We start from the raw sequence: 25,046 nt of genomic DNA on the forward strand, positions 1-25,046 counted from the left end.
TTAATATATAACAACTTAGTGCATTATACTATAGTAAAAAGTTTCATTTTTAAAACAACTTCCCTTTTTCCTTGCTTTTTAAAAAAAAATCCCATTTTCTTTTCTTACCTAATTTTCTTTCTTCCTACTCCCTTTTCCCTTTTCTACCCTACTGAGAAGGTAAAGAAAAACAAAATCTGTTATATATAGTCATGCAAAACAAGTAGTTTCATCCACTGTCTCAAAAAAAAAAAAAAAAAAAAAAAGGAAAAAAAGAGATTCAGTCTACATATTCTATATTCTGAATTCATCAGTTCTCTATCTGGAAAAGGATAGCATGTTTCATCATTATATTGCTCAGAGTTCCTAAGTATTTTATAATTTTTTCTCCATTTCCAAACTTATGAAAACCGCCTTCGTTTCCAGCTTTTTTTCCCCACCACAAAGAGCTTCTACTTTGTTGCCCATTTATATCTATCTTTTTTTTCCATACTCTGATCTCTTTGAGGTACAGAACAAATAATAGTGTTACTAAGTAAAAGGTTATGCATTTAATAGGTTTTTGGACATAGTTCCAAATTGCTTTTCAGAATGGTTATACCAATTCATAGTTTCATCAGCATAGCTTTAATGTCTGCTTTTCCCACTGCCCCTGTAGCATTTTATCATTTTTCATTTTGATCAATTTTCTTTTTGGTCAATTCTGCTAATTACACATGTGGGGTAGTACTTCAGCTATTTTATATTGTATTTCTTTACTTATTAGTGAGTTAATGCATTTTTTTTTTTTTTTTTTTTTTTTAGTATGGCTATCAACAACTTAAATTTCTTCATCTGGAAATTGACTTAAAGCCCTGGCTCTTGGGGAAGGGGTGTTTTTTTCTGTTTCTATTTTTTAGTTGAATTGCCCTTTTCTTTCCTTTCCTTTTCTTTTTTTTTTAAGCTGCATTGCTTTTATATAAAACCTTTTTAATTTGATGTAAATTTGATGATTTGGTGTAAACTTACCATTTTATCCTCTAGGAATCTTTTCTCTCATTTGGTCATTAATTCTTCCCTTATCCCTAGACCTTAGTGGTAATTTCTTTCATTTTTCTCTAATTTACATATCATCTTTTATTTCCATTGGAGTTTATCTTGGTACATGTACGATTTTCCAATATTGTTGAACAGTGAATTCTTTCCTCAACAGTTCAGATTTTGGGGTCTATTAGTAGGCTACTATATCTGTTATTTCAAGATATTGTGTATCTTCTCTGTTCCACTAATCAAATTATTATTTACCCAAGTTCCAAACTGTCTTGATACTCGGAGAAGTGTGGTATAGTTTGAGATCTAGTATTGCTAAGCATCAATAATTCTCAAATTTTGTTTCTGTTTTCCTTGAATTCTTGATATTTTGTTCCTCCAGATGAATTTTATTCTTTAATATTTATTATTAATATGCTTTAATTTTTATGCTTTAATAACTAAGAGCAGGGGAAGAACCAACACAGAAGCATTAGATGGGAAGGAAGACTAGTAGTTCTGAAAATCCATTCACATCAGGAATGGATTAAATAGGGAATAATACACACACACCATGAAAGATACACCATTCTCTAAAATCTATAAAGAAACAAAAGGGGAAGGAAGGAAATAGGATAAGGTGGAGTAGAAGTGTGTATAGATTTACAGCAGTGGGAGAAAGTGTATAGATTTAATGGGAAAGGAATATAAGAAGGGAGGGGAAAAGTGGAATAGAATAAGATGGGATAGAGAAGGATGTTGAGATTAATGAGAGTGTGAATAAGATGTGTAGATTACTGGGAAGGAGAATTTCTAATTTGCCCTCTGGTTCTAAACTAGCTGAACGGAACTTTTTGTTCATGGCTTTCAGGTCCCTGAATGATTCTTAAATTATTTCTCCTTGATCTATTTTCCAATAGGTCATATCATAGTATTTTGAATTTTCTTCTAATTTTTTCATATTATTTATTGTCAATTCTAATTTTCAAGTTTTTTTTTTTTTTTCAGTAAGGTTTTGGACCCTTTATTTATTCAGGTGTTAATTCTCTTTTCATCTTTGCTCCTTAGCTCTTTCTCCTTTCCCCATTTTTTTCTTTTGCTATTGAAAGAAGAGAAAATGAAGAACAGGTGGCTTTCACTGTATCCCTATACACTTTCTTTGGTTTTGAATTCAACTTAAGCAATCCTTGAAAATGAAACTTTTATGTTATGAAGGTCAATTATTTTATTTTTAAAAATAAACAAAAATGGGTCAGGGGAATATACACCCAGTAACACACACAAACACAGAGAAACACACACACATAGAATATCAGAAAAATGAACTTACATTACAATGATAAACTTTGTATACTTCAGTGTCTACTTACCTAAAGGTGTAGTCTGGTGTGACCCACAAACCATGCAGTAGTTTCTACTCATTTTTCCATTCTCGCATAAGTAATCAATAAAGTCATCATCATAAAGGAATGCATCAATGTGAATTACAGGCTCCGGGTGCTGCTTTATCTGGACACATCAGAAAAACAAAGTACAAAGAAATATATTTTAATTGTAAAATAAGAGAATTTAATTCTTGAAATTTAAGTTCTATTTATTCATGTTTACATCTATTTTCTTTGACCATTTTCTTTTCCAAATGTAGCAAAAAATATTACTAAGTAACTTTTTACTTCTTTGTGTAACAAAAATTTAACAAATTTTAATTTCTTTATTAGTATTACTTAAAAGTATAGGGATAGGTAGGTGGCATTGTAAAGTGCTATGTCTAGAATCAGAAAAATCTAAGTTCAAATCCTGCCTCATCTACTAAATAGGATAATTGTGACGTGCTTAGTACAATGCCTGGCACATAGTAGGTAACTGATTAATAAATGTGTTTCCTTAAAAGTAAAATTCATCAATTATTAAACTAGTTTGTCTTTCATATGTTCCTTTTCAATACTGGGTAACTGATACAGCAGAAAGGTATTTTCTTCATCTCATACAAGGTTATACATTAATATTAAAGACTAGTAAAATTAATGATATTAATTTAATATCAAAAATAGTACTATCAAATGCTTTCAATCTATATTAAAAAGTTATCTACTAGTTTGACTTCTTCAAAGATCTGATATAAAAATATAAAATGTATAAAATAACTGGTTAAAGCCTTTAAGCTCCTAAATATTTCCTAATTACCCTTGTTATCTATTTGCTTATTTGTTGCCTTCTGAATTAGATTATCAGCTCCTTAAGGAAAAAGACTTGCTTTTTGCCTCTTTTTGTATTCCCCAAGTACTTAGTACAATGCCTGGTACATAGCAGGTACAATGTTTAGTGACTGAAAGGTAAGAGTTTTGTACCTGACATATTAAAGAAATGGCAGAGAGGTAATAAAAAGTACAAAGCATGTCTCATTGCATTTGTACTTTCAGATCTGACTCCTATTCTAGATCCACAAGTTTCAGTGTCTTTGAGGATAAGTTTTAATGTGGGATGAGACCACCTCTCCTTGCTATCTGCTCTTTTCAATACAAAGTCCTCATTTCCCTCTAGCTTTGCATACACAATTACTCCCTGCCAACAAATCTGAAGAAAGATATGCTGTAACTCTGATTTCCAACTTGTGGTTTATTTTCATTGGCAGCCATTCTTCTCCTATGTCAAAACTGTGGCAGTGACTAAATACTTGTCACTGCCCCTCAACCAAATGGCCTAGAATCTTGAATATAGAACCCTGATTTATGGGTTCTGTCAACACATTTTAAGACACAAAGTGATCGATGATCTTTTTGATAAATGTTGTGTACAGGAAACATGACAAAACCTGTTAACCAACTTAAGACAATTAGAAAAATAAAGCTGTATCCCTAAGGGCAAGGAATAAGGAATATATGTATTATAATATTATTAATACTAAGTTTAAATCTTGGTTCTGAAAGTTACTAGGTATAAGAGCACAGGCAAGTCACTTAAACTCTCTTAAGTCTCATATTTTTATCATTGATAAAAATTGGAATAATACACTATCTACTTCATAGGGCTATTATGAGAAAAGAGCTTTGTATATTCAAATAACATATTCAAATAACAGAAGTATCTGTGATTATTATTTCTTAGAATTAGTTAAAAATAACAATTGTTGCAGATGAAGACTGAGGAGAAGCCATTAGAGTTGATAATTAAGAGAACATTGATAACTGATGAAAGGAGTTTTAGTTGAATCATGAGGTTGGAAGCCAGACTACAGAGGAATTAGGAAAAAGTGAGCAGACAGCAAATATGGCATCAGGTGAGGAAGGTTTTTTCAAGAAGTCTGGCAGAAAAAGGAACAAGAGATACAGGATGATCACTAGTAGGGATGGTAGCATCTAGTGAGGCTGTTTAAGGTTGGAGGAAACTTGAATGAGTTTATATGCAACAGTGATGGAACTCAGAGAAATGAAGATTAGTAACAAAAGGGATGATTATGGAATCACAGGTACCTATTGAAGGCCTAGTCTTGGAGAGGAAAAGGGCTCTTTAGCCTTTTTCTTCAGAGTGGAGCAAAGGAAAAATAGTAATAAACGATGTTATAGGAATTGTGAGAAAGGAGGGAAAATCAGAACTTTAATGAAGACAACAAAATCACAGTAAGAGTGTAGGACAAAATTAGCAATAGATTGAGTCATGACAGTTCTAGGAAAATGACACTGAAATGATGAGTAACTTTAAAAGGCTGGGTAGAAAGAAATAGATCAAAGAAAGAATGTGTGTTTAGGGAGGTATTTTAGGGGCACTGTGGATGAAAGATAAATTGTGACAACAATAAGACAATACTCAATAAAAATTTACTGATATCAAAAAATGCAGAGTAATAAATGCTAAATTTACAGCTAGAAGAAGTGGGCTATGAAAATAGAAAACACACAGGGGCAGCTAGGTGGTGCAGAGAGTCAGTGCAGGAGGATCTTTGTTTAAATTGGGCCTCAGACACTTAATACTTACTAGCTGTGTGATACTGGGCAAGTCACTTAACCCAAATTGCCTCAGCAAAAAAGAAAAAGAAAAAAAAAGAAAAAAGAAGATAAAAAACACACAGTGCTTTCAAGCATATAACTACTATTTAACCAATTCCATCACTTTAAATTTGCCTAGAATCTCTAAGTAGAAATTGAAATAAAATAAAAAGTTACTTTTTGAATGGCTATTTGCTCCGAGGGAAGCATGGTTTCTAGGGGTAAGCAATTCCGAAGATCTTCTGCAATGTTTTTCAATATAATATCATTATTACTGTGAATGAATTCGTCAAAATCTCCTAAAAAAGAAGCAGAAATATCACTTATGATTTGTAGGCATAATTGGATTAATGGTTATCAATCTTTATCTTTCATCTGAATATAATACCACCTAGAGATTTTTTTACTTCAGTGTTTTCACCTTACAGTATTAAAAGGAAAGGCCATTTTAAAATCTTTTACAAAAATTTCAAATTACTTTAGTAGTTAAAATACATAAAACTTAACACATAATTCTTTTGGCCCCATCACACTTATACTAATTCAGCCAATTAAATTAAAACATCAAAGTACCATATGCATTTTGATATTCTGGATATATTTTCATTATGTTTTTTCTGGTAAAAATAAGATTCCTGTTAGATAGAAAGGGAATAAAACTCATGGACAAGTGATATGACCCATTGGACATAGGTATCAGAGATTAGAGTATTACCATAAGCCAGAACTGCTAACTAGGTTGGAACTCGATATCAATTCAGAAGACTAGGTTCTTCTGAGTTCAAGAGAAAGAGGAACTATTTAGCATTCACAACTATAAGTTTGAATGACATAATGAAAATATTTGAGAAAAGATATCCAAGAATTTAAGTCTCATCAATCAGTTACACTGGCTTCCAGCATTCCAAATATAATAGTATACAGAAGAACTCTGTACCATTCAGGAAACAGTGAGGGAAGAACAACTCAAATTCTCTTTTTAGTGCCTTACTCTTTTTAAAAAATTATTACTATTATAGCTTTTTATGTACAAAACATATGCATGGGTAATTTTTCAACATTGACCCTTGCAAAAACTTGTTTCAATTTTTCCCCTCCTTCCCTCTACCCCCTCCCCTTGATGGCAGGTAGTCCCATACATGTTAAAGTATATGTTAAATACAATATATGTATATATATATATATTTATAGCTATCTTGTTAGTGCCTTATTCTTTAATGATATTAATGGCATAGAGAAAAAGATGTCCAGGACATTTATTTCAGGGCCTAGTAGTGAGTCTGAATGAGGTCCACAGTTCAGTCTGCATATTTTCAGTGCCCAATTATATTAGTTTAATATTTGACATGGGAAACTCTAGGCCAATGGGATGGGCTTCTCCCCAACTGTTTTGGATAGCCAAATGAAGAAGAGCAAAATAACTTAAACAGGAATAAACATTAAGAAATCTACTCAGTCAGTAAAAATTATTTTTCTCTTTAATACAGCATTTAAGCTTTATGGTAGACTAAAGATGCTATCAAATTATCTACTTTGGGTCATCCTTAACTCACTAGATATTTTCACAGACTAAACAATAAGGTAACTAGTTGGCACAAACTGTAAAAGAAGGCAGGCTCAAGTTATGGTCTTGTAGTTTATAGTCTTGTAAGAAGTTAAGATCAAATTCCACTTAAAGACATTTAGTAACTATGTGACACTGGGTAGAATATAATCTCTGTCTGTTTTTTCATTTTTGTTTTCCTTCCTCCCAGACGACCAAGCCATCAGGGAGGTTGATGGTATAAAAAACAAGTGAACTGGACTTGAGGGACTGATGTCCAAAGTCACCAGGCTCACTTTTTCCTCCAGTCATCTGGGTCCCCTACTAAGCCTACACTAAGAGTAACAATTTTCATATAAAAGTTATTCTAAGTTGGGGCAAGATAGGAAGGAAGGGGGGATTACTTTTAAAAGGATAAAATATTGCTTAATTTTTGACACATTGGTAATTCATCAGTGTAAGCACCTTACCTCTGTTGTACCAGGGAAGACTTAGAGTGGAAAGGGAAAAAAGTAGTGAGGATTCAGGAAGAAAAGTAATGAATTTTGGAAATATTAAATTTAAGCTATCTACTGGGCATCTTGTTCAAGATGTCTGACAGGAAGTTGAAGATACAAAATTGGAGGTCAGCAGAGACTGGGGAAAGAAAGGTGTATTTGAGAATCATTAGCATAGGGACAGAGCTGATAAGGTCATCAGGTAAAGTAGTAGAGCTAAAAGAGGATTTAAGATAGAACCTCTACAGTTAGAGAGTTCATGCTAGAAGAGGTTCAAGCAAAGGACACCAAGAAGAAGCAGTCAGATAGGTAGGAGAACTAAGAGAAATGTCATCCTGAAAACATTAGGTGAGAGTGATCAATAGTGTCAAAAGCTGTGTAAACATCAAGGAGAATAAAAATTGAGAAAAGGCTATTTGGATTCAGCAACTAAGACATCATTAATAACTTTGTAGATAACATTTTTGCCTGATTGTATGTGATTAAGAGTAAGAGAAGAGTAGAGGGACCTATTATAGACAGCCTTTTCAAGAAGTTTATTTATACAGGGCAGAAGAGACAAGACTTAAGAGAAACAGAAGGATGAAATCAGGAAATCTTCTGAAGATGGGGGAGACATAGGAATGTTTGTAGGTAGTAAAAAAAAAAAAATGAGCCAGTAGACTAGGAGAGATTGAAAATAAATGAAAGACATGTAAAACCTATGTCAAATTGCTTATCTCATGAAGGGGAAGAAGGAGAAGAGTGGGGGAGAGATTTTGGAACTCAAAATTTTTGAAAAAATTATTTTTACAGGTAAATGGGAAAAATTAATATTAAAAAAGGTGGGGGAAAAAGAAGGGAATTGTATTTTCTTTTCCACTTCTGGGCCATCATTGTTTACAATTAAAAGTATGGGGGGGGGGGAAAGTAAGAGAAAAGCGAAAGAGTGGGGATGCCAGAAAGGGGAATCTTGTTAGAAGACGGGTTGGAATAAGATTGCTTTGAAGAAGTGGAAGTATCAGCCTTGGTAAGGAGTAAGATCACTTCAGTCTTGGACTCATCTTAGAGTCATCTTTGATTCATTGCTTTTCTCTATCTCTCTCCCCCACCAACCAATCAATTTCTAAGACCTTCACATTGAGGCTAGATAATTGGTAAGTTTCCCTTACCCCCCATCACTTTTAAAGAAAACCCAGTCATGCTATTTACTAAACTCTCCGTTCAACTCACAATTCATAATCCTGAACCACACTCCCCTGCTTTACTAGTTTGTGAACCCAGCTAAATCATTTAATGAGGGTAAAAAATATACTGTGCAGGTTTTTCATAAGCATAAATTGAAATACTGTACATAAAGCGGTTCCAACCAGTTTTATGATTTCACAGACAATTTTTTCAGTCTCACTTATATTAACGATTTATCTAGTTGTATATTGATCTAATTTCTATATTAAGTTAGACTACTGAATCCATCTTTTCTGGATGGCATAGTGTTTGCACAATTTAAATTGTAAAAAAAAAAAATTAGGGGGAGCACAAAGAGCTTGAAGAAGTATGAGACTATTTTCCCAGCTATTGGCCGGCCACAGCCAGGACAGCCCATCTCCCAGCACCGAGGAAGAGGAGTTGTGTCCAGAGTGTGCCACCGAGCGCTAACCCGGCGCGCTTTAACTGAGGTTCCTCAAGAAGCATAACGGTAAGAGGCCCGGCCTCCAACTACTCAAATGTGTCCTCTTACGCGTGGTGCGCATCCAGTCTAGAAGCGCAGGAAGGTCCTCAGAAGACACGGCTCCGAGAAGCTCCAACACTGAACGCTGAGCAGAACTCAAATCCATCTCTAGATCCCGCGGGAAAGTTCTCTTGGAAGTCTGAGAGAGTACCCGAGTCGGAAGAGAGAGCGTGCGTGGCTAAGAAATGCAGCGGAAGGAGGCGGGGTTTGGAGGACGTCGCTCCCCGTCACCCCTGCCGGAACTCCGCCTCGTGACTTGTAAACTTGGCTTTGGTCACCCGTGTGCCAACGAATTATTCGTCTAGAAGGCCTTAGCCCGTCCTTATTACTTTTATTTATTTTAGAAGGCTTAAGGTTGTGCGTCTTCATCGCCTTCTGATATCGCGTGAACTCCTTGCTGGCCTTCCATTTATTCAGAAAAAGACCACCAACATCCTAAGAATCCAGGAAACTACCCAGTTCCCCCGACGTAAGGTAAACATCCCAGCTCTCTTTTATGACTTTTGCAGCCGGTGTTGCCCCAGCAGCGGAAGTAAATTCTCTGGCGGAAGTGGGTTTACGGGGACTGATGACGTTTCATCATCAGCCGGAAGGTTCCGTGGTGGTTGTTGGGGTTCCAGCTGGTCCCACCTGTGTGGGTTCTAGTTGGAAGGGCGGAGGGTACTGTTCCCATATTCGCTTTCGGGAAGTCGGGTGCTCATTGTCCTGTTTCTGGCAATTCCTCTGACCGAATCTCTTCCCTGGCGGAGTGGGGCGTTTTCGGAGGCTGTGGCGTTCATTCTGCCTGTCCAGGTCAGTGTCCTTTCTCCTCGTTCCTATTGAAGGAAGGCCTAGGGAAACGGAAGGGTCCTCAGCATTCACTAGCTTGGTCTTGAATAGAGACCCTATGGAGGATGGAAGTACTGAAGCTGAAATTCAGCATCAATTAGTCATTCAACCAACAAGCACATATTAAGCATCCACTTACATATCAGGTACTTGTGTTAGGGATTGACTATAGAAAGAAACTGTAACACTACCCATAAGGAGTTTGCAATTCCAGAAGGTGAGAGGGAAAAAAAAAGGTTTATTGAAATCCAAAATATTTATATTTCTACATATATTATAGTAACTTTTAGGAGGAAGAAAAGCCTAATATGAGAATGACATAGGCACTGTCAAAAGGAGGGGAACTTACATTGATAACTAGAAGGAAAAGGACTTTGTTAAAAAGTTTTCGTTTAGGCAGAATCCCACGGATTATTCTGGGTGTAACCATAGAGCAATAAGTTGTTATTTTTTTTCTACAAAAAAGTAGGCTTCAGACCTACTTCAGCTTCACATTCCATCTAGCTATACACCTTGGCTATCTTCCCTTCTGCCTGCTAACACTAATTACTTTTCTCCCAACTTCCCAGAACAAAACTCCAAACTCCCTTTCCTTGTCATGTCTTCCCCACCTGTGTTGGCTCATAGTAAATGCTTAAATTTATTCATTCACAATTACTCAAAAGAGATTAACAGCCGATTACTTTAAATAAGTATTTATTAAGGACCCACTAGGGCTAGGCCTTGAGGTTACTAGGACCAAAAAAAAAAAAGGTCCTCATTTCCTTATAAGTTGCTCACTTCAGTAGGTAGAAATTCCTGTACTTTGGGGAAATTAGGAAACACTACTCTGGGAAAAACCTTTTATAGGATCGTTTAAGGTAGATAGGGATTCCAATAGGTAGAGGTGAAAAGGGAGATCATTCTAGCCATAAGGGACAATCTTTGCAAAATCATAGAGACAGGAAATGGATATGGTAAGCAGCAAGTTGGACAGTTTGTATGGAATATAAGGAGAATTTTTATGAAATAATTTGAGAAAGATGAGATTGTTTTAGTTACACACACTTCTCAGTATATCCTTCCCTTTTTTCCCCCCCTTTTATAGCAATGAATTTTTTTAAAAGAATTGCATAGGGGGCAGCTAGGTGGCGCAGTGGATAGAGCACCAGCTTTGAATTCAGGAGGACCTGAGTTCAAATCTGAACTCAGACACTTAACATTTCCTAGCTGAGTGACACTTCCTAACTGTGTGACCCTGGGCAAGTCACTTAACCCCAGCCTCAGAAAAAAGAAAAAAAAAAGAAAATTTAAAAAGAATTGCATAAAAATCATATGTGTATATATATATATATATAGGAGAAATTATAATTTCTCATCTTTACAAAACTTGGTCATTATATTTCACAACATTCAGCTTTGATTTGTTATTGTGGTCCCTGTGTATATTTTCCTGGTTTTGGCTGCTTCACTTTGCTTCATTTTTACTAAAGATGATTGATTCAAAGATCATATCCCCAATTGACCATTTCTTAACCTGATTATGTTAATTTTGTGTTTTTTTTTCAAGAACTTTAAATTTTATAAATTTGAAATAAACCGATTCATCTTTTATGATTACTCTTGTCCCTTTAAAATAATTCTCCCTCTAGCTAGAGCTGACAAAAGTACTTAACCTATTTCTTTTTCTCATTTTTTTTCCTGAAAGCTCTTTAATATTTAGGTCATGTATCTACTTTAGGATTATGGTACAAAATATGTAAAGTTTTTACACCTAGATTCTTCCAGATTGCTTTAAATTTTCTCAGGAGTATTTGTTATTTAGGAAAGTCTTATGAAGTATGAGAAATAAAATAGCAAACAGGTGACTATAATTTAGTACCTTGAGCCACTAAAGAGTCTTGAATATGGCATATTATATTCAGACTGATATTTTAAGACTATCAAATTTGGCAACTTTGGAAAGGACAGGTTTTCTTAGAAAAGAGGTTGCCATAGTCTAGGAAAGAATTGTTCTCTCACATGGCTACACAGGCCATGTGAGGAGAGAGAGGAGACATATGCAAAGCATATAATCTTCATAATTCTTCAAAACTCAACTCAAGATCCATTATTTATTTATTCATCCAACAGCTAGTGACATCCCCTAATTAACCTGTGTTCATTTAATATACCTATCTATTTATAAATCATCTCTCTAGATACAAAGGTCCTTGAGGGCAAGAATGATTCTTTTTCTTTTCTTTTTAAAATTTGTCATTGCAATGAGTGTGGACCACAACATAGCCTTTCTACTCTTTCTGTTATTGATTGCTTGCATTTTTGTTTTCTTTCTCAGGTTTGTTTTTTTAACTTTCTTTCTAGATCCGATTTTTCTTGCAGCAAGATAACTATAAATATGTATACATATGTTGTATTTAACATATATAGGAGTACCTGTCATATAGGGGAGGGGTGAGGAGAAAGTTGGAACAGAAGGGTTTGCAAGAGTCAGTGTTGAAAAACTACCCATGCATATGTTTTGTAAATAAAAAGCTATAATAAAAAATAAATAAAAATAAAATTTGTCATTGCATCCTTCATAGACTAAGCCAATGTTTGGCATATAGTAGATTTAGTACATTGATTGATTTGGAGAATTGACAACACTTGGCAATTGTTGAGGTGAATAATTACAAAGAATTGAAAAATCTTAGGTCTAGGAGATGGTTGTACCTGTGAGAAAAAATGTGGAAATTAGTAGGAAAGAGAAATATGGACGGAAAGAAATTCTGTTTTGAAATTATGTATCTGTAGGTCATCTGGATGAAGCTGTCCAGAAGGCCTTTGGTGTAATGTGACTGACTATATAATTTAGAAATCATTTCCATTGGGGTAGTTGTTGAACTCATGGAAACTGATGAGCTCATGGAGCAGAAGGGCTAATTTTTTTTTCTCCAGGATCTTGCCAGTGGTCCTCAAACTTTTTAAATAGGGGGCCAGTTCACTGTCCCTCAGACTGTTGGAGGACTGGACTATAATAAAAACAAAACCTCACACTCTTTCTCTGCTCCTCAGCCCATTTGCCATAACTCCACTGGCCACATAAACTTCCTCAGCAGGCCTTAGTTTGAGAACCCCTAAATTCTTGCCTTAAACCCAAACCACTCTGGCTCTCATTGATTAGTCAACAATAGGTCCCAGGCCAAGCCCCACTTAGTCTTTCTTTGGTCCTTGTTCAGTAAATGTAAATAGCATTTGTTTCTATTGGTCTTCTCTTCCCTGATTATAATAAAGTAGGCCAGAATTTAAATGTGAAAAAAGAAAGAGCAGAGGTTAAGTACTAGCATGTCATGAACATAGAAATAGTAATAACTATAGCCACTTTTTAAATAAGAGTTTGACTGAAATAATAGGACAGTGGCTTGAGGAATTGGTAGATTTTTTTTGATATAGGAAAAATAAGTGGACATTGACTTATTCCCAAAGGCCCTTCTAACTTTTAACCCAACTTCTAAATTTTGAGAAAGAACTTGTTTTTATCAGAAAATAAAAATTATTTTCAGCCTAGATACCATCTACAACTTTTTTTTTTTAATGTCACAGGCTCCTTTGGCAGTCTGGTAAAGTTTATGGACAGAAGTCTCGGAATAATTTGAAAAAAAATTGATTAGTGTTAAAAAATAGTTAAATAATGTAGTGTTAAAAAATAGTTTAAAAATTTTGAATTTCAGATTAAATTCCCTCTCACCCAACTTTTCACAAAGCATGCAGTATGATATCTTTTATACATGTGAGGTTATCCAAGACATTTTGCCATATTAGTCATGCTGCAAATAAATTTTTAAAAGCAAGAGATGAATAGAAAGTGAATAAAGTAGGCTTTAATGTGCACTCAGAGTTCACCAGTCTTCAGTTCTGACTGGGGGGAAGTTAGAGATAGAATTTTTCATCATAAGTTCTTTCAAATTGTCTTAAAATAACTAAGTCTTTCACATTTGATCATCATTACAATATTGCTGTTATTGTGTACAATATTCTCCAGATTTTGCTCATTTTACCCTCCATCTTCATATGTCTTCTCATTACAGTAATACTCCATCATAGTCATGTGCTGCAACTTGTTTAGCCATTCTCAATTTCCAGTTCGTTGCTAACACACACACACACACACACACACACACACACACACACACACACACACACACACACTATAAATTCTTATGTGTATGTGCTAGATCTTTTTTCCATTAATTTCTTTGGGGTATACCAAAGTGATGTTTTAAAATAAAATATATTGGATTATAAAGCAACTAATTACATTGAAATACAGGTTTTAAAATGTTAAACAAAAATGTTTTTTAAAAAATACAGGCTCCAGTAAACTGGAACCATTCCCAGTAAGATCAGGAGTAAAACAAGGTTGTCCACTATCACCATTGCTATTCAATATTGTATTAGAAAAGCTAAAAGCTCGGCAATAAGAGTTGAGAAAGAGATTAAAGGAATTAGGGTAGGTAATGAGGAAACCAAATTATCACTCTTTGCAGATGATATGATGATATACTTAGAAAACCCCAGAGATTCTACTAAAAAGCTATTAGAAATAATTCACAACTTTAGCAAAATTGCAGGATACAAAATAAATCCACATAAATCTTCAGCATTTTTATATATCACCAACAAAATCCAATGGCAAGAGATACAAAGAGAAAATCCATTCAGAATAACTGTTGATTGCATAGAATATTTGGGAATCTATCTACCAAAGGAAAGTCAGGAATTATATGAGTAAAATTACAAAACACTTTCCACACAAAGTCAGATTTAAATAATTGGAAAAATATTAAGTGCTCTTAGGCCCAGCGAATACAATAAAGATGCCAGTGCTACTTAGCTGTTCTATTAATTTAGTGCTATACCAATCAGACTCCTAAGAAACTATTTTAATGACCTGAAAAAATAACAACAAAATTCATATGGAAGAACAAAAAGTCAAGAATTTCAAGGGAACTAATGAAAACAAAACAAAACAAAACAAAAAAAACAAATGAAAGTGGCCAACTGTACCTGATCTAAAACTATATTATAAAGTAGTGGTCATCAAAATCATTTGGTATTGGCTAAGAAATAGACTAGTTGAGCAATGGAATAGGTTAGGTTCACAGGACAAAATTATAGCAATCTAGTGTTTGACAAACCCAAAGATCCCAACTTTTGGGATAAGCATTCACTATTTGACAAAAACTGCTGGGAAAACTGGAAATTAGTATGGCAAAAACTAGGCATGGACCCACACTTAACAATGTACATCAAGATAAGATTTTTTTTCCCTTTTATTTATTTATTTATTTGTTTGTTTGTTTTATTAATTTTATAATTATAATTTTTTTGACAGTATATATGCATGAGTAATTTTTTTATAACATTATCCCTTGTATTCATTTTTCCAAATTTTCCCCTCCCTCCCCTAGATGACAGGCAATTCCATACATTTTACATGTTACAATATAACCTAGATACAATATATGTGTGTAAATCCAATTTTCTTGTTGCACGTTAAGTATTGGATTCTGAAGGTATAAGTAACCTGGGTAGATAGACAGTAGTGCTAATATTTTACATTCAATTCCCAGTGTTCCTTCTCTGGGAAGATAAGATCAATATGAGTTCATGATTTAGGCATAAAGAATGAGATTATAAATAAATTAGAGGACAGAATAGTTTACCCCTCAGACTTGTGGAGGGGGAAGGAATTTGTGACCAAAGAAGAACTAGAGATCATTATTGATCACAAAAATAGAAAATTTTGATTATATCAAAACAAAACTAATGCAAACAGGATTAGAAGGGAAGCAATAAACTGGGAAAACATTTTTGCAATTAAAGGTCCTGATAAAGTTTTCATTTCCAAAATATATAGAGAATTGACTCTAATTTATAAGAAATCGAACCATTCTCCAATTGATAAATGGTCAAAGGATATGAACAGACAATTTTCAGATGATGAAATTGAAACTATTTCTACTCAAATGAAAGAGTGTTCCAAATCACTACTGATCAGAGAAATGCAAATTAAGATACCACTACATACCTGTCAGATTGGCTAAGATGACAGGAAAAGATAGTGACAAATGTTGGAAGGGATATGAGAAAACTGGGACACTGATGCATTATTGGTGGATTTGTGAATGGATCTAGCCATTCTAGAGAGCACTTTGGAATTATGCTCAAAAAGTTATCAAACTATGCATATCCTTTGATTCAGAAGTGCTACTAACAGGGCTTATATCCCAAAGAGCTATTAAAGAAGGGAAAGGGACCTGTATGTGCCAAATGTTTGTGGCAGCTCTTTTTGTAGTGGCTAAAAACTGGAAAATGAATGGATGCCCATCAATTGGAGAATGGTTGGGTAATTGTGGTATATGAATGTTATTGAATAATATTGTTCTGTAAGAAATGACCAGCAGGATGAATACAGAGAGGCTTGGAAAGACTTACATGAACTGATACTGAGTAAAATGAACAGAACCAGGAGATCATTATATCAACAACAATATTGTATGAGGATGTATTCTGATGGTAGTGGATATCTTCTACAAAGTTGATCAATGATGGACAGAATTAGCTACACCCAGAGAAGGAACACTGGGGAATGAATGTGGACTACTTGCATTTTTATTTTTCCTCCCAGGTTATTTTTACCTTCTGAATCCAATCTTTCTTGTGCAACAAGAGAACTGTATGGATCTGCACACACATATTGTATCTAGGATATAGTTTAACATGTATAAGACAGCTAGGGGAGGGGGTGGAGGGAGGGAAGGGAAAAGTTGGAACAGAAGTGATTACAAGGGACAATGTTGTAAAAAACTACCCCATGCATATGTTCTGTCAATAAAAAGCTATAATTTAAAAAAAGAAGAAAAGAAAAGAGAAGAGGAAGAAAAACATACAAGAGAAAGGAAGAAACAGGGGGAAAGAAATAAAGACAGAGAGAGATAAATAACAGAGACAGAGAGGCAGAGACAGAAAGACAGAGAGAAAAAGAGCCACAGAGAGATCAAGCATTGAATTTGAAATAGAAAAGCCTGGGTTTGTATTTGTATTTTATCTTTACTTATATGACTGTGGACAAGTCACTAAAATCCCTTTGAAGTTTATGTATGTTTACAGTTGTTATCTCATTGTTTGCTATTGCTATAACCCTGTGGTTTATTCTTCCTTTTAAGTATGGTGTGTGAAGTGGCCAGGAAAACTGGCATCTTTGGTGGGAGGCCTTAGGAAGTTTTATTTTTTATTTTTTCACTTACCAATATTTTATTTTTTTCCAACTACATATAAAGATAATTTTCAACATTAAAAAACAAATACAGGCCCCAGAATAAGAATCCCTGATTTTAGGGATATGTAATATAGCTAGGAGAAAGCAGTGACACAAAACTCAAAGGAGAAAAAAATATCCAGTAGGATGCAGTTTCAAAAACTACAGAGAGTATAAGCAAAATTCTTTTAAAAATTTTTTTTTATTAAAGCTTCTTGTTTTCAAAACATTGTGTACATGGATAATTTTTCAACATTGACCCTTGCAAAACCTTGTGTTCCAAATTTTCCTTCTCTTCTTTTTACCCCCCTCCCCAGATGGCAAGTAATCCAATATATGTTAAAAAATATTAAAAATGTTAAAAATATATGTTAAATCCAATATATGTATACATATTTATACAATTATCTTTCTGTATGAGAAAAATCAAATTAAAAAATTAAGAAAACAATGCAATCAAACAACATCAAACAGAATGAAAATAGTATGTTATAATCTACATCAGTTCCCACAGCCCTCTTTCTGGGTATAGATGGCTTTCTTAATCACAAGATCATTTGAACTGGCCTGAATCATCTCATTGTTGAAGAGAGCTACTTCCATCAGAATTGATCATCGTATAATCTTGTTGTTGCCATGTACAATGATCTTCTGGTTCTGATCATTTCACTTAGCATCAGTTCACATAAGTCTCTCCAGGCTTCTCTGAAATCATCCTGCTGATCATTTCTTACAAAACAATACTATTCCATAAATTCATATAACATAAGAGCATTCACTCAGTTTGCTATTTTTTGCCACTACAAAAAGAGGTGCCACAAACAGATTGCACATGTGGATCCCTTTCCTTCCTTTGAGATCGATCACTTTGGGATATAAGCTGAGTAGAGACACTGTTGTATCAAAGGTCTATTCAGAGTTTGATAGCCCTTTGGGCATAGTTCACAACTCCACCAACAATGTATTAGGGTCCCACTTTTCCCACATCCCCTCCAACATTCATCCTTATCTTTTACTGTCATTTTCGCTAATCTGAGAGGTGCAATCTCAGAATTGTCTTAATTTGCATTTCTCTGATAGTGATTTAATAGCATCTTTTCATGTGACTAGAAATGGTTTAAATTTCTTCATCTGAAAATTGCCTGTTCATATCCTTTTAACATTTATCAGTTGGGGAATGGCGTAAATTCTTATAAATTTGAGTCAGTTCTCTTATCTGTTTTAAAAATGAGGCCTTTATCAGAACCCTTGAATGTAAATTTTTTCCCCCTATTTATTACTTCCCTTCTAATCTTGTCTATATTGGTTTTATTTGTATAAAAACTTTTCAAGTTAATATATAAAAATCATCTTTTTTGTGTTCAATAATGAACTCCAGTTCTTCTTTGGCCACAAATTCCTTCCTTCTCCACTGATCTAAGAGGTAGACTATCCTTTATTCTTCTAATTTGCTTATAATATCATTCTTTATGTCTAAAAATGAACCCATTTTGACCTTATCTTGATGTACAGTGTTTCTGTGGGTCATTGGCTAGTTTCTGCCATACTAGTTTCCAATTTTTCCAGTAGTTTTTGTCAAATAGTGAGTTCTTATCCTTTACGTTGGGGTCTCTGGGTGTGTCAAACACTAGATTATCATAGTCATTGATTATTTTGTCCTGTGAACCTAATCTATTCCACTGATCAACTATTCTCTTTCTCAGCCAGTACCAAATGGTTTTGATAAATGCTGTTTTATAATATAATTTTAAGTCTGCTACAGCTTGATTACCCTTCATTTGCATTTTTAAAATTAATTCCTTTGAAATTCTTGTCCTCTCCTGAGGAGGAGGAGGGAGGAGATGATGAAGGAAATGGCTTGGGACAACCACTTGGAAAGAAGGCAATACTAAGCCAGTTTGGAAAGAATATAAAGATACCATACAACTTTCATAATCCAGTAGGGATTAGATTTGATGAGATTATGAATTTGAGTGGATCCAAATTTTACCTTCTCTACCTCTACAACATATCTCTCATCTGACTCCTTTTTCTTTCCCCTTTTGTCTAGTAATAACATAGCCACCACTCTAGTACAGACCCTCATAACCTCTCACCTAGATTATTAGAACAGTCTCCCAATTGATTTCCTTACCCTTTTTTTTCTCTTATTCCAAGCTATCCATTACACAGCTGCATTTGATTTTTCTAAGCAACAGATCTGACTGTGTCACTCTTATATTTAGTGAACTCCAATGGATCCTTATGTCTGTAGGATAAAATCTTGTCCTAACCTATTTTTCCAGTTGCTTTGGATATTACTGTCCTCCCATACTCTTTTCTGTCCAACCTCTCTCTGTTCTTCACAACCTTCTACACAAAATGCTTGTAACAGTTATGCCATCAAGCAAAATACATCTCAACATTGGTCATGTCCAAAAATATGTTTCATCTTATATCTTGACCTCTCTTGTCAGGTGTCTTTAAAATGTTAGTTGACCATTGCATTGATCAAAATAGTTTCAAAGTTTGTCTTTACAGAGTTGCTGTTATTGTATAAATCATTCTCCTCATTCTGCTTACTTCACTTACATCAGTTCATATAATTTTTCCAGGTTTCTAAGAAGTGATCTCTTTCAGGAGAGAGTAGTAGCAGTTGGAATGAAATCAGGAAAGGTTAGATAGATATAGGAGCACAATGGTATATGTATTTATGAGCATATGGTATATGTAATTAAGTTAAAAGAAGAATGGGATTCTACAATGTGGAGGAGAGGAGGGAATATGTATTCCAGCCATGAGACTATGAATATGGAAAGAAATAAATGGGAGATGATAAATCTTGTTTTGAGGAACAGAGAAGGCCACTTATGCTAGATTTTATAGTATACAGTAAGCTGGAGCAATATCATGTTATAACCAGGTCAGAAGGGATTTAAAAAACTACACAGAATTTTTTTTTTTATCCTAGAATGAAATTAAGTATAGAAGTGAAATGGTTAGATTTGATCATTAATAAATCACTTTAGCCACCATCTATACTAGGGAAGAGACCAAACTTGGAGTGTCTTGCAGTAATCTAAGCAAGAATTGATGAGGAAAGGAGTCTCCCCAAAAGGAGTTGCACTTATATTTATAGTGTATAATAAGTAATAATAACAGTAGGAATAACCACAATAATAATATAGATTTGATTCATCATAGTATCACTTTTATAGGTAGACATTCCTATGTCAGTAGCAATTGAAACCATTGTATCTGTCAGAATAAGACACTGACTGATTAAAAAGAAAGGTCACCTGGATGATTTAACACCTTTAGAATATATCGAACGATCTGTTTATGACATTATTTCTAAGACAACTAATTGTGGTGTCACAAACATTGTTGTGACAAGATAACTAGAGAAGAAATCTATATTATTTACTTGCAAGCTAAGTAGTTACATAATAATAATTTAGTAATAGAGTTGGACAAGTAATTATGTTTACTCATTTCCTGTAAAGTCGTCACTCTTTCAAATTGTTAACATGAATGTATTATAACTTCACAGTAAGTAGATGCTTTTAAACTCAGACCTAAAATTAATATTTTATGACTTAATCTCTTTTGTCTTCATTATTAGAGATTGTTTTAAATTTTCTTCATGTCATTCACAACACTTAAATTGCATTTACAAGAAAGTAAGGGGGCGGAGATATAGAAGAATATTTCATAGTGGAATTAGATTTGAAGTTATAAAACCATTTCTGCCATTTAACTACCTGTGTGACTTTTGGACATATCAGTTAATCTTGCCAGGTCTCAGTATACTTATCTTTAAAACAATAAGATCTTTTTGTACAGCAAAATAACTGTTTGGACATGTATACATATATTGTATTTAATTTATACTTCAACATATTTAACATATATTAGTCAACCTGGCATCTGGGGGTGGGGGAAGGAGGGGAAAAATTAGAACAAAAGGTTTGGCAATTGTCAATGTTGTAAAATTACCCATGCATATATCTGGTAAATAAACACTATTAAATAAAAACTATGACTAAATAATAATAATAATAATAATAATAAAACAAACCAATAAGATATTTTAAAATCTTTTTCTTTAATTTTTAAAAATTCTGATAATTATCCTTCATAGATATTACAATAATCTCTGTTTTATCATTTAAGCCCAGAAAATTTGACTTGTCTAGAATTTTAGTTAACTAATGTCTTCCCTGGGACTTGGGAAAATAAGCGTCCACTGGAAACATAAAAACAAAAACAGGAAGACTCTAGGTAAAGGAAATTAACAAGAATCAAGGGAGGTGATAGAGGTGTCATGCTGGGCCAATGAGGTAACTTTCTCCTTTGGGGTGTGTTTGTATGTGCACGTATGTGTGTTGAAAAATTTCTGAAGAATGAGGGAAAAATTTGACCATTTAAATGTATGTTAGATAAATTACCATTAATCTTGGAAGACTGGAATTTAAAAATAGCTTGAAGGCCAAGTTGTGCCAGTTTTCAGAGTACTTTTTTTTGTTTATGTAGAGTAGAATGAAAATTTTTATTTCAGAGTAAAATTATATATGTAATTATAAATATTACATAATTTATTACTAAATTTTTATATTACATAATGGTATACTCTAGTAATATAATCTAGTAATGATGTATGTACACATGTGTGTACATGTATACATAGCAATAAATATGTCATGTGTGAGTGTGTGTATATGTCATTATCATCATTTGATGCACTTGGTTTTTCTGGTGCAATATAGGAAAATGCAGTAAATACTATACTCGGTGAGTTGTCAGGATATGAGGATGAAAGAACTGCAAATGAAAATTATAAAAATTTAAAATTGACAAAAGATGCATCATTCATTGAGATAAGGAGAAAGCAGTAAATATCAAGTATAGGTGGATTATTTTCTTGACCAGTTATTCAGTCAATAAACAATTATTAAAAACCTACTAAGGGGCAGCGAGGTGGTGCAGTGGATAGCGCACCAGCCTTGAATTCAGGAGGACCAGAGTTCAAAATCTGGTCTCAGACACTTAACACTTCCTAGCTGTGTGACCCTGGGCAAGTCACTTAACCCCAGCCTCAGAGGGAAAAAAAAACCAAAAAAACCACCTATTAAGCACATTTAATATATAATTGGTACTGAGATAAGCACTGAAATGCAAGTATAAGGGGAAAAAAAGATAATTCTTATTCTTTAGACAACACAAAAGGAATTTGAAAGTGTGGGTATGGAAAAGGAAGTGAAGTTTAGTGGATAGGTTTGTGTAAAGGGATGATGGCTTCCAGAGTAGAGTAGCCTTTTGGGAAATGAAGAAATGGCTAGGGTTAGGGGTAGGGAGTTCGCATGTTTTAGTCATGTTCAAGTCATTGGGAAGATATTGATTCCTTAAATGAAGTTATAGGGAGGAGCTCTTCAATTCATTTTCCATTCAGAACAGTCCCCAAATAAAAAGTACTGCTAAGGTATGACAGTCCAGGCTGATTTGATCTTGAAGGACAATGTTGTTTCTCTGGGCATAGTGAAGTCCAAAGTAGTACAGCCAGATTTGGGGGAGGGGGGGAGAGGAAGAAATTCTCATTACTCAAAAGAATAAGAAAGTATGGATGGGAAGGGATAGTGTGCCAGTAAAGGGAATACTGGAGAGACCTGTGATCTCCCTTTCTTACCTTCCTAACAGGAAATTAACCTGATTGCCATCTCCTTTCTTCTATGTTATATAAGGCCTGTAAAATGCATAGCCTATTTTAGATTGTTTGCTTTTTCAATTAAGGGTGTGGGAAGAGAGGGAAAGAATTTGGAATTAGTTTTAAAAATGAACAAGTAATTGTTTTTACTTGTAATTGGGGAAAATAAAATACTAAATTAAAAAATAAAAACTGTAAATAGAGCTCCCAGTATTTCTTTGATCTTAATTGCTAGAGGTATTCAATTGGACTTACTCTAGATAGACTCTTGATTGTTCTTCCCCCACTTTCTACTCAATCTCATAGACCCACAAAACTCCAACAGTTGCTAAAATGCTGAAAAAGAGAGCAAGGAAGGTTTTGATTAGATTTGAAAGACTCTGGAGAAAAATTGATAGTTCTTTGCTTCTCATCTATTCGAAATTAGGCAAAATGAACAAACTTCTATCTCAATCACTTTGAATTGTGCCCAGATATGATATTCCTAGGAGTAGATAAGTAAGTGTGGATTATCTCAGGATGCTGTTTCAAAATGCAAAGGGAAATAAATGCAAGCTTACATTTCATTTCTACAAATATACAGACCAATTGTATGTGAATTTTCAGAAGCCAATAAGGAAATTACTTCAGTCATTAATGACATAAACTGTTTGTAGATCCTATAAACTCTAAATTATAGTTTATTGTTTTTCTATTTCAAAAAAAGAAAAGAAAAGAAAGATTGAATCCAATCCAAATAAGATTTAACTATAAATAAAATAAAAGCAAAATGTAAATTCTACTCTTTGGGGAAAAAAATAAATAAAAGGCCTTTCTTGGCATATGTAACTTCATTATGAGATCAGGAACCTTAGAATTTCCTTGTCAAGCATGCTAAATAAATAAAAAATTGGTAACATGGTGACTGAAGTAACAGAAAGATAAATAAAGAATTGGCAATATGGTGAGTGAAGTAACAGAAAGAATATGAACTAACAAGGCATTCATTGTAAAATTATCATGAAGGATAAATGTTTTGGGTGGTGATCTTTTTCTTTTTATAGTGACTTTTCCAACAGTGGCAAGTAAAATCTAGAATAAATACTTTCTTGGTAAGAAAGGATCAATATATCTTCTGTCCAGAACCTATTTTTAGTATTTTTTTTTTCAAAGTAAAACAGAGATTCCTGATTTGGAACTATTAATTTAATGCATATTGGTTTTTTTTGTTTTGTTTTGTTTTTTCTTCCTAAAGTGGTCTCTTCAAAATTATAGAAACATAGGTTTAGAGCTAGAAATTGGACTTTTAATTACCATCTAGTCCTGTTCCCTTATTTTACAGATGAGGAAATAAAGGTCCAGAAGAGGTTAAATAACTTGCCTGGCCTTGCATAGCTTATAAAGTCTGAGGTGGTATGTAGACTCAGGACTTCCTGACTCCAACTTCAGCACTGTATTTTCACTGCACCAAAATGCCTTTCTAAAAATCTATCTTGCTTACTGACTAAATCAGTCTCACCCAATCCCAGTTTGTGTAATTATTAAAAATTAGCTAGAAAATCCAAATTGAAATTATTTGTTTTGTAATACTCCTACTTTGAGTTTTTCTTTTTCATATCTTCTGTTTTTGTTTGCTTATTTGTTTTTAGATAGCACCTTTTAAGGTTATATTAAATTGTCAAGATGGTGTTAGCAGATCTTGGAAGAAAAATAACCTCAGCACTCCGATCATTGAGCAATGCCACCATTATCAATGAAGAGGTAAGGTATTTGTTATGAAACAAAATTTATGAAGTGTGAGGATCAAAGTCAAATAAAAATAGGGACCAGCAAATCAAAAAAAGGATCCCTGTGGACCAGAAAGTGAGTTAGAAAACCACATATTAACATTATCTGTCTTGTACTGAATGTTTATTTATTTAAATTTCTTCCCAATAACTTTTTAATCTGAATTCAAAGGCACTTGGGAGTGTTGTGGGCCATATTCAATCTGTGGGCCCTGTGTTTGACCTCTTGTTCTTCTAAGATGAATCAAGACCAGTAACTCTGTGTGTTACCTTTGCTCATGTTTATTTTTATGAGATTCATTTGTCAAGTAAAAGATGTTAACAATATAAGGAGACTGGGAGGCAGTTGCTTTCTCTGACCTTTTCTCTCTTGCCTTTAATTTATTTCATTCCCAATCCACAAGCAACATCTGCATCAGTAAATCCTAATTTGCAATTCCCTCAGGGGTGTTATAATTCACAGCTGTGAAGGCTTTTGGAGAATTGACCTGTCCCTTAACACGTAGGCATGGTTCTTAACATAGGCCCTCATAAATTTGACATTTCATTTCCCCCTTAACATTTTCATCTTTAAAATATGTTTTTTTGAACATTCTTTAATCTCAGTCCCTTGTCATCTCATCTCCCTTTTCTTAATGATGGATGATGGCACTGCATTTCATTTTCTATAGAAAGCTTTTGGGATTTTTAGAAAATGAAATCTCTAAATTTCTTTATTTTTAGGTTTATGCTATTCATTATAACATTTTCTTCCAGCTTTTGGAAT

General features: G+C 33.9%; 2 protein-coding genes across 5 annotated transcripts in view; one reads left to right on the forward strand and one right to left on the reverse strand.

Annotated features, from left to right (window-relative positions):
* Nucleotides 1-8,940, reverse strand: part of LOC141556491 (uncharacterized) — a 44,358-nt gene extending 35,418 nt beyond the window's left edge. Inside the window, exons 1-3 of the mRNA XM_074290687.1 lie at nucleotides 8,731-8,940; nucleotides 5,148-5,269; nucleotides 2,358-2,496 (exon numbers count right to left, since the gene is read on the reverse strand). Coding sequence (XP_074146788.1) covers nucleotides 2,358-2,496; nucleotides 5,148-5,269; nucleotides 8,731-8,827 — 358 coding nt within the window. The 5' untranslated portion in view covers nucleotides 8,828-8,940. The remainder of the gene's footprint in view (nucleotides 1-2,357; nucleotides 2,497-5,147; nucleotides 5,270-8,730) is intronic.
* The window catches only part of SRP54 (signal recognition particle 54), a 114,523-nt gene continuing 98,394 nt past the window's right edge, over nucleotides 8,918-25,046 (forward strand). Inside the window, exons 1-2 of one of the 4 annotated variants that reach the window (XM_074290678.1) lie at nucleotides 8,918-9,195; nucleotides 24,143-24,254. In XM_074290678.1, coding sequence (XP_074146779.1) covers nucleotides 24,177-24,254 — 78 coding nt within the window. In that variant the 5' untranslated portion in view covers nucleotides 8,918-9,195; nucleotides 24,143-24,176. Of the gene's footprint in view, nucleotides 9,196-9,263; nucleotides 9,514-20,235; nucleotides 20,363-24,142; nucleotides 24,255-25,046 lie in introns of those variants that run through there. The other 3 variants (XM_074290677.1, XM_074290680.1, XM_074290679.1) reach the window with 3 other exon arrangements.

This window comes from Sminthopsis crassicaudata, chromosome 2 (assembly GCF_048593235.1).
Source record: "Sminthopsis crassicaudata isolate SCR6 chromosome 2, ASM4859323v1, whole genome shotgun sequence".
NCBI lineage: Eukaryota > Metazoa > Chordata > Mammalia > Dasyuromorphia > Dasyuridae > Sminthopsis > Sminthopsis crassicaudata.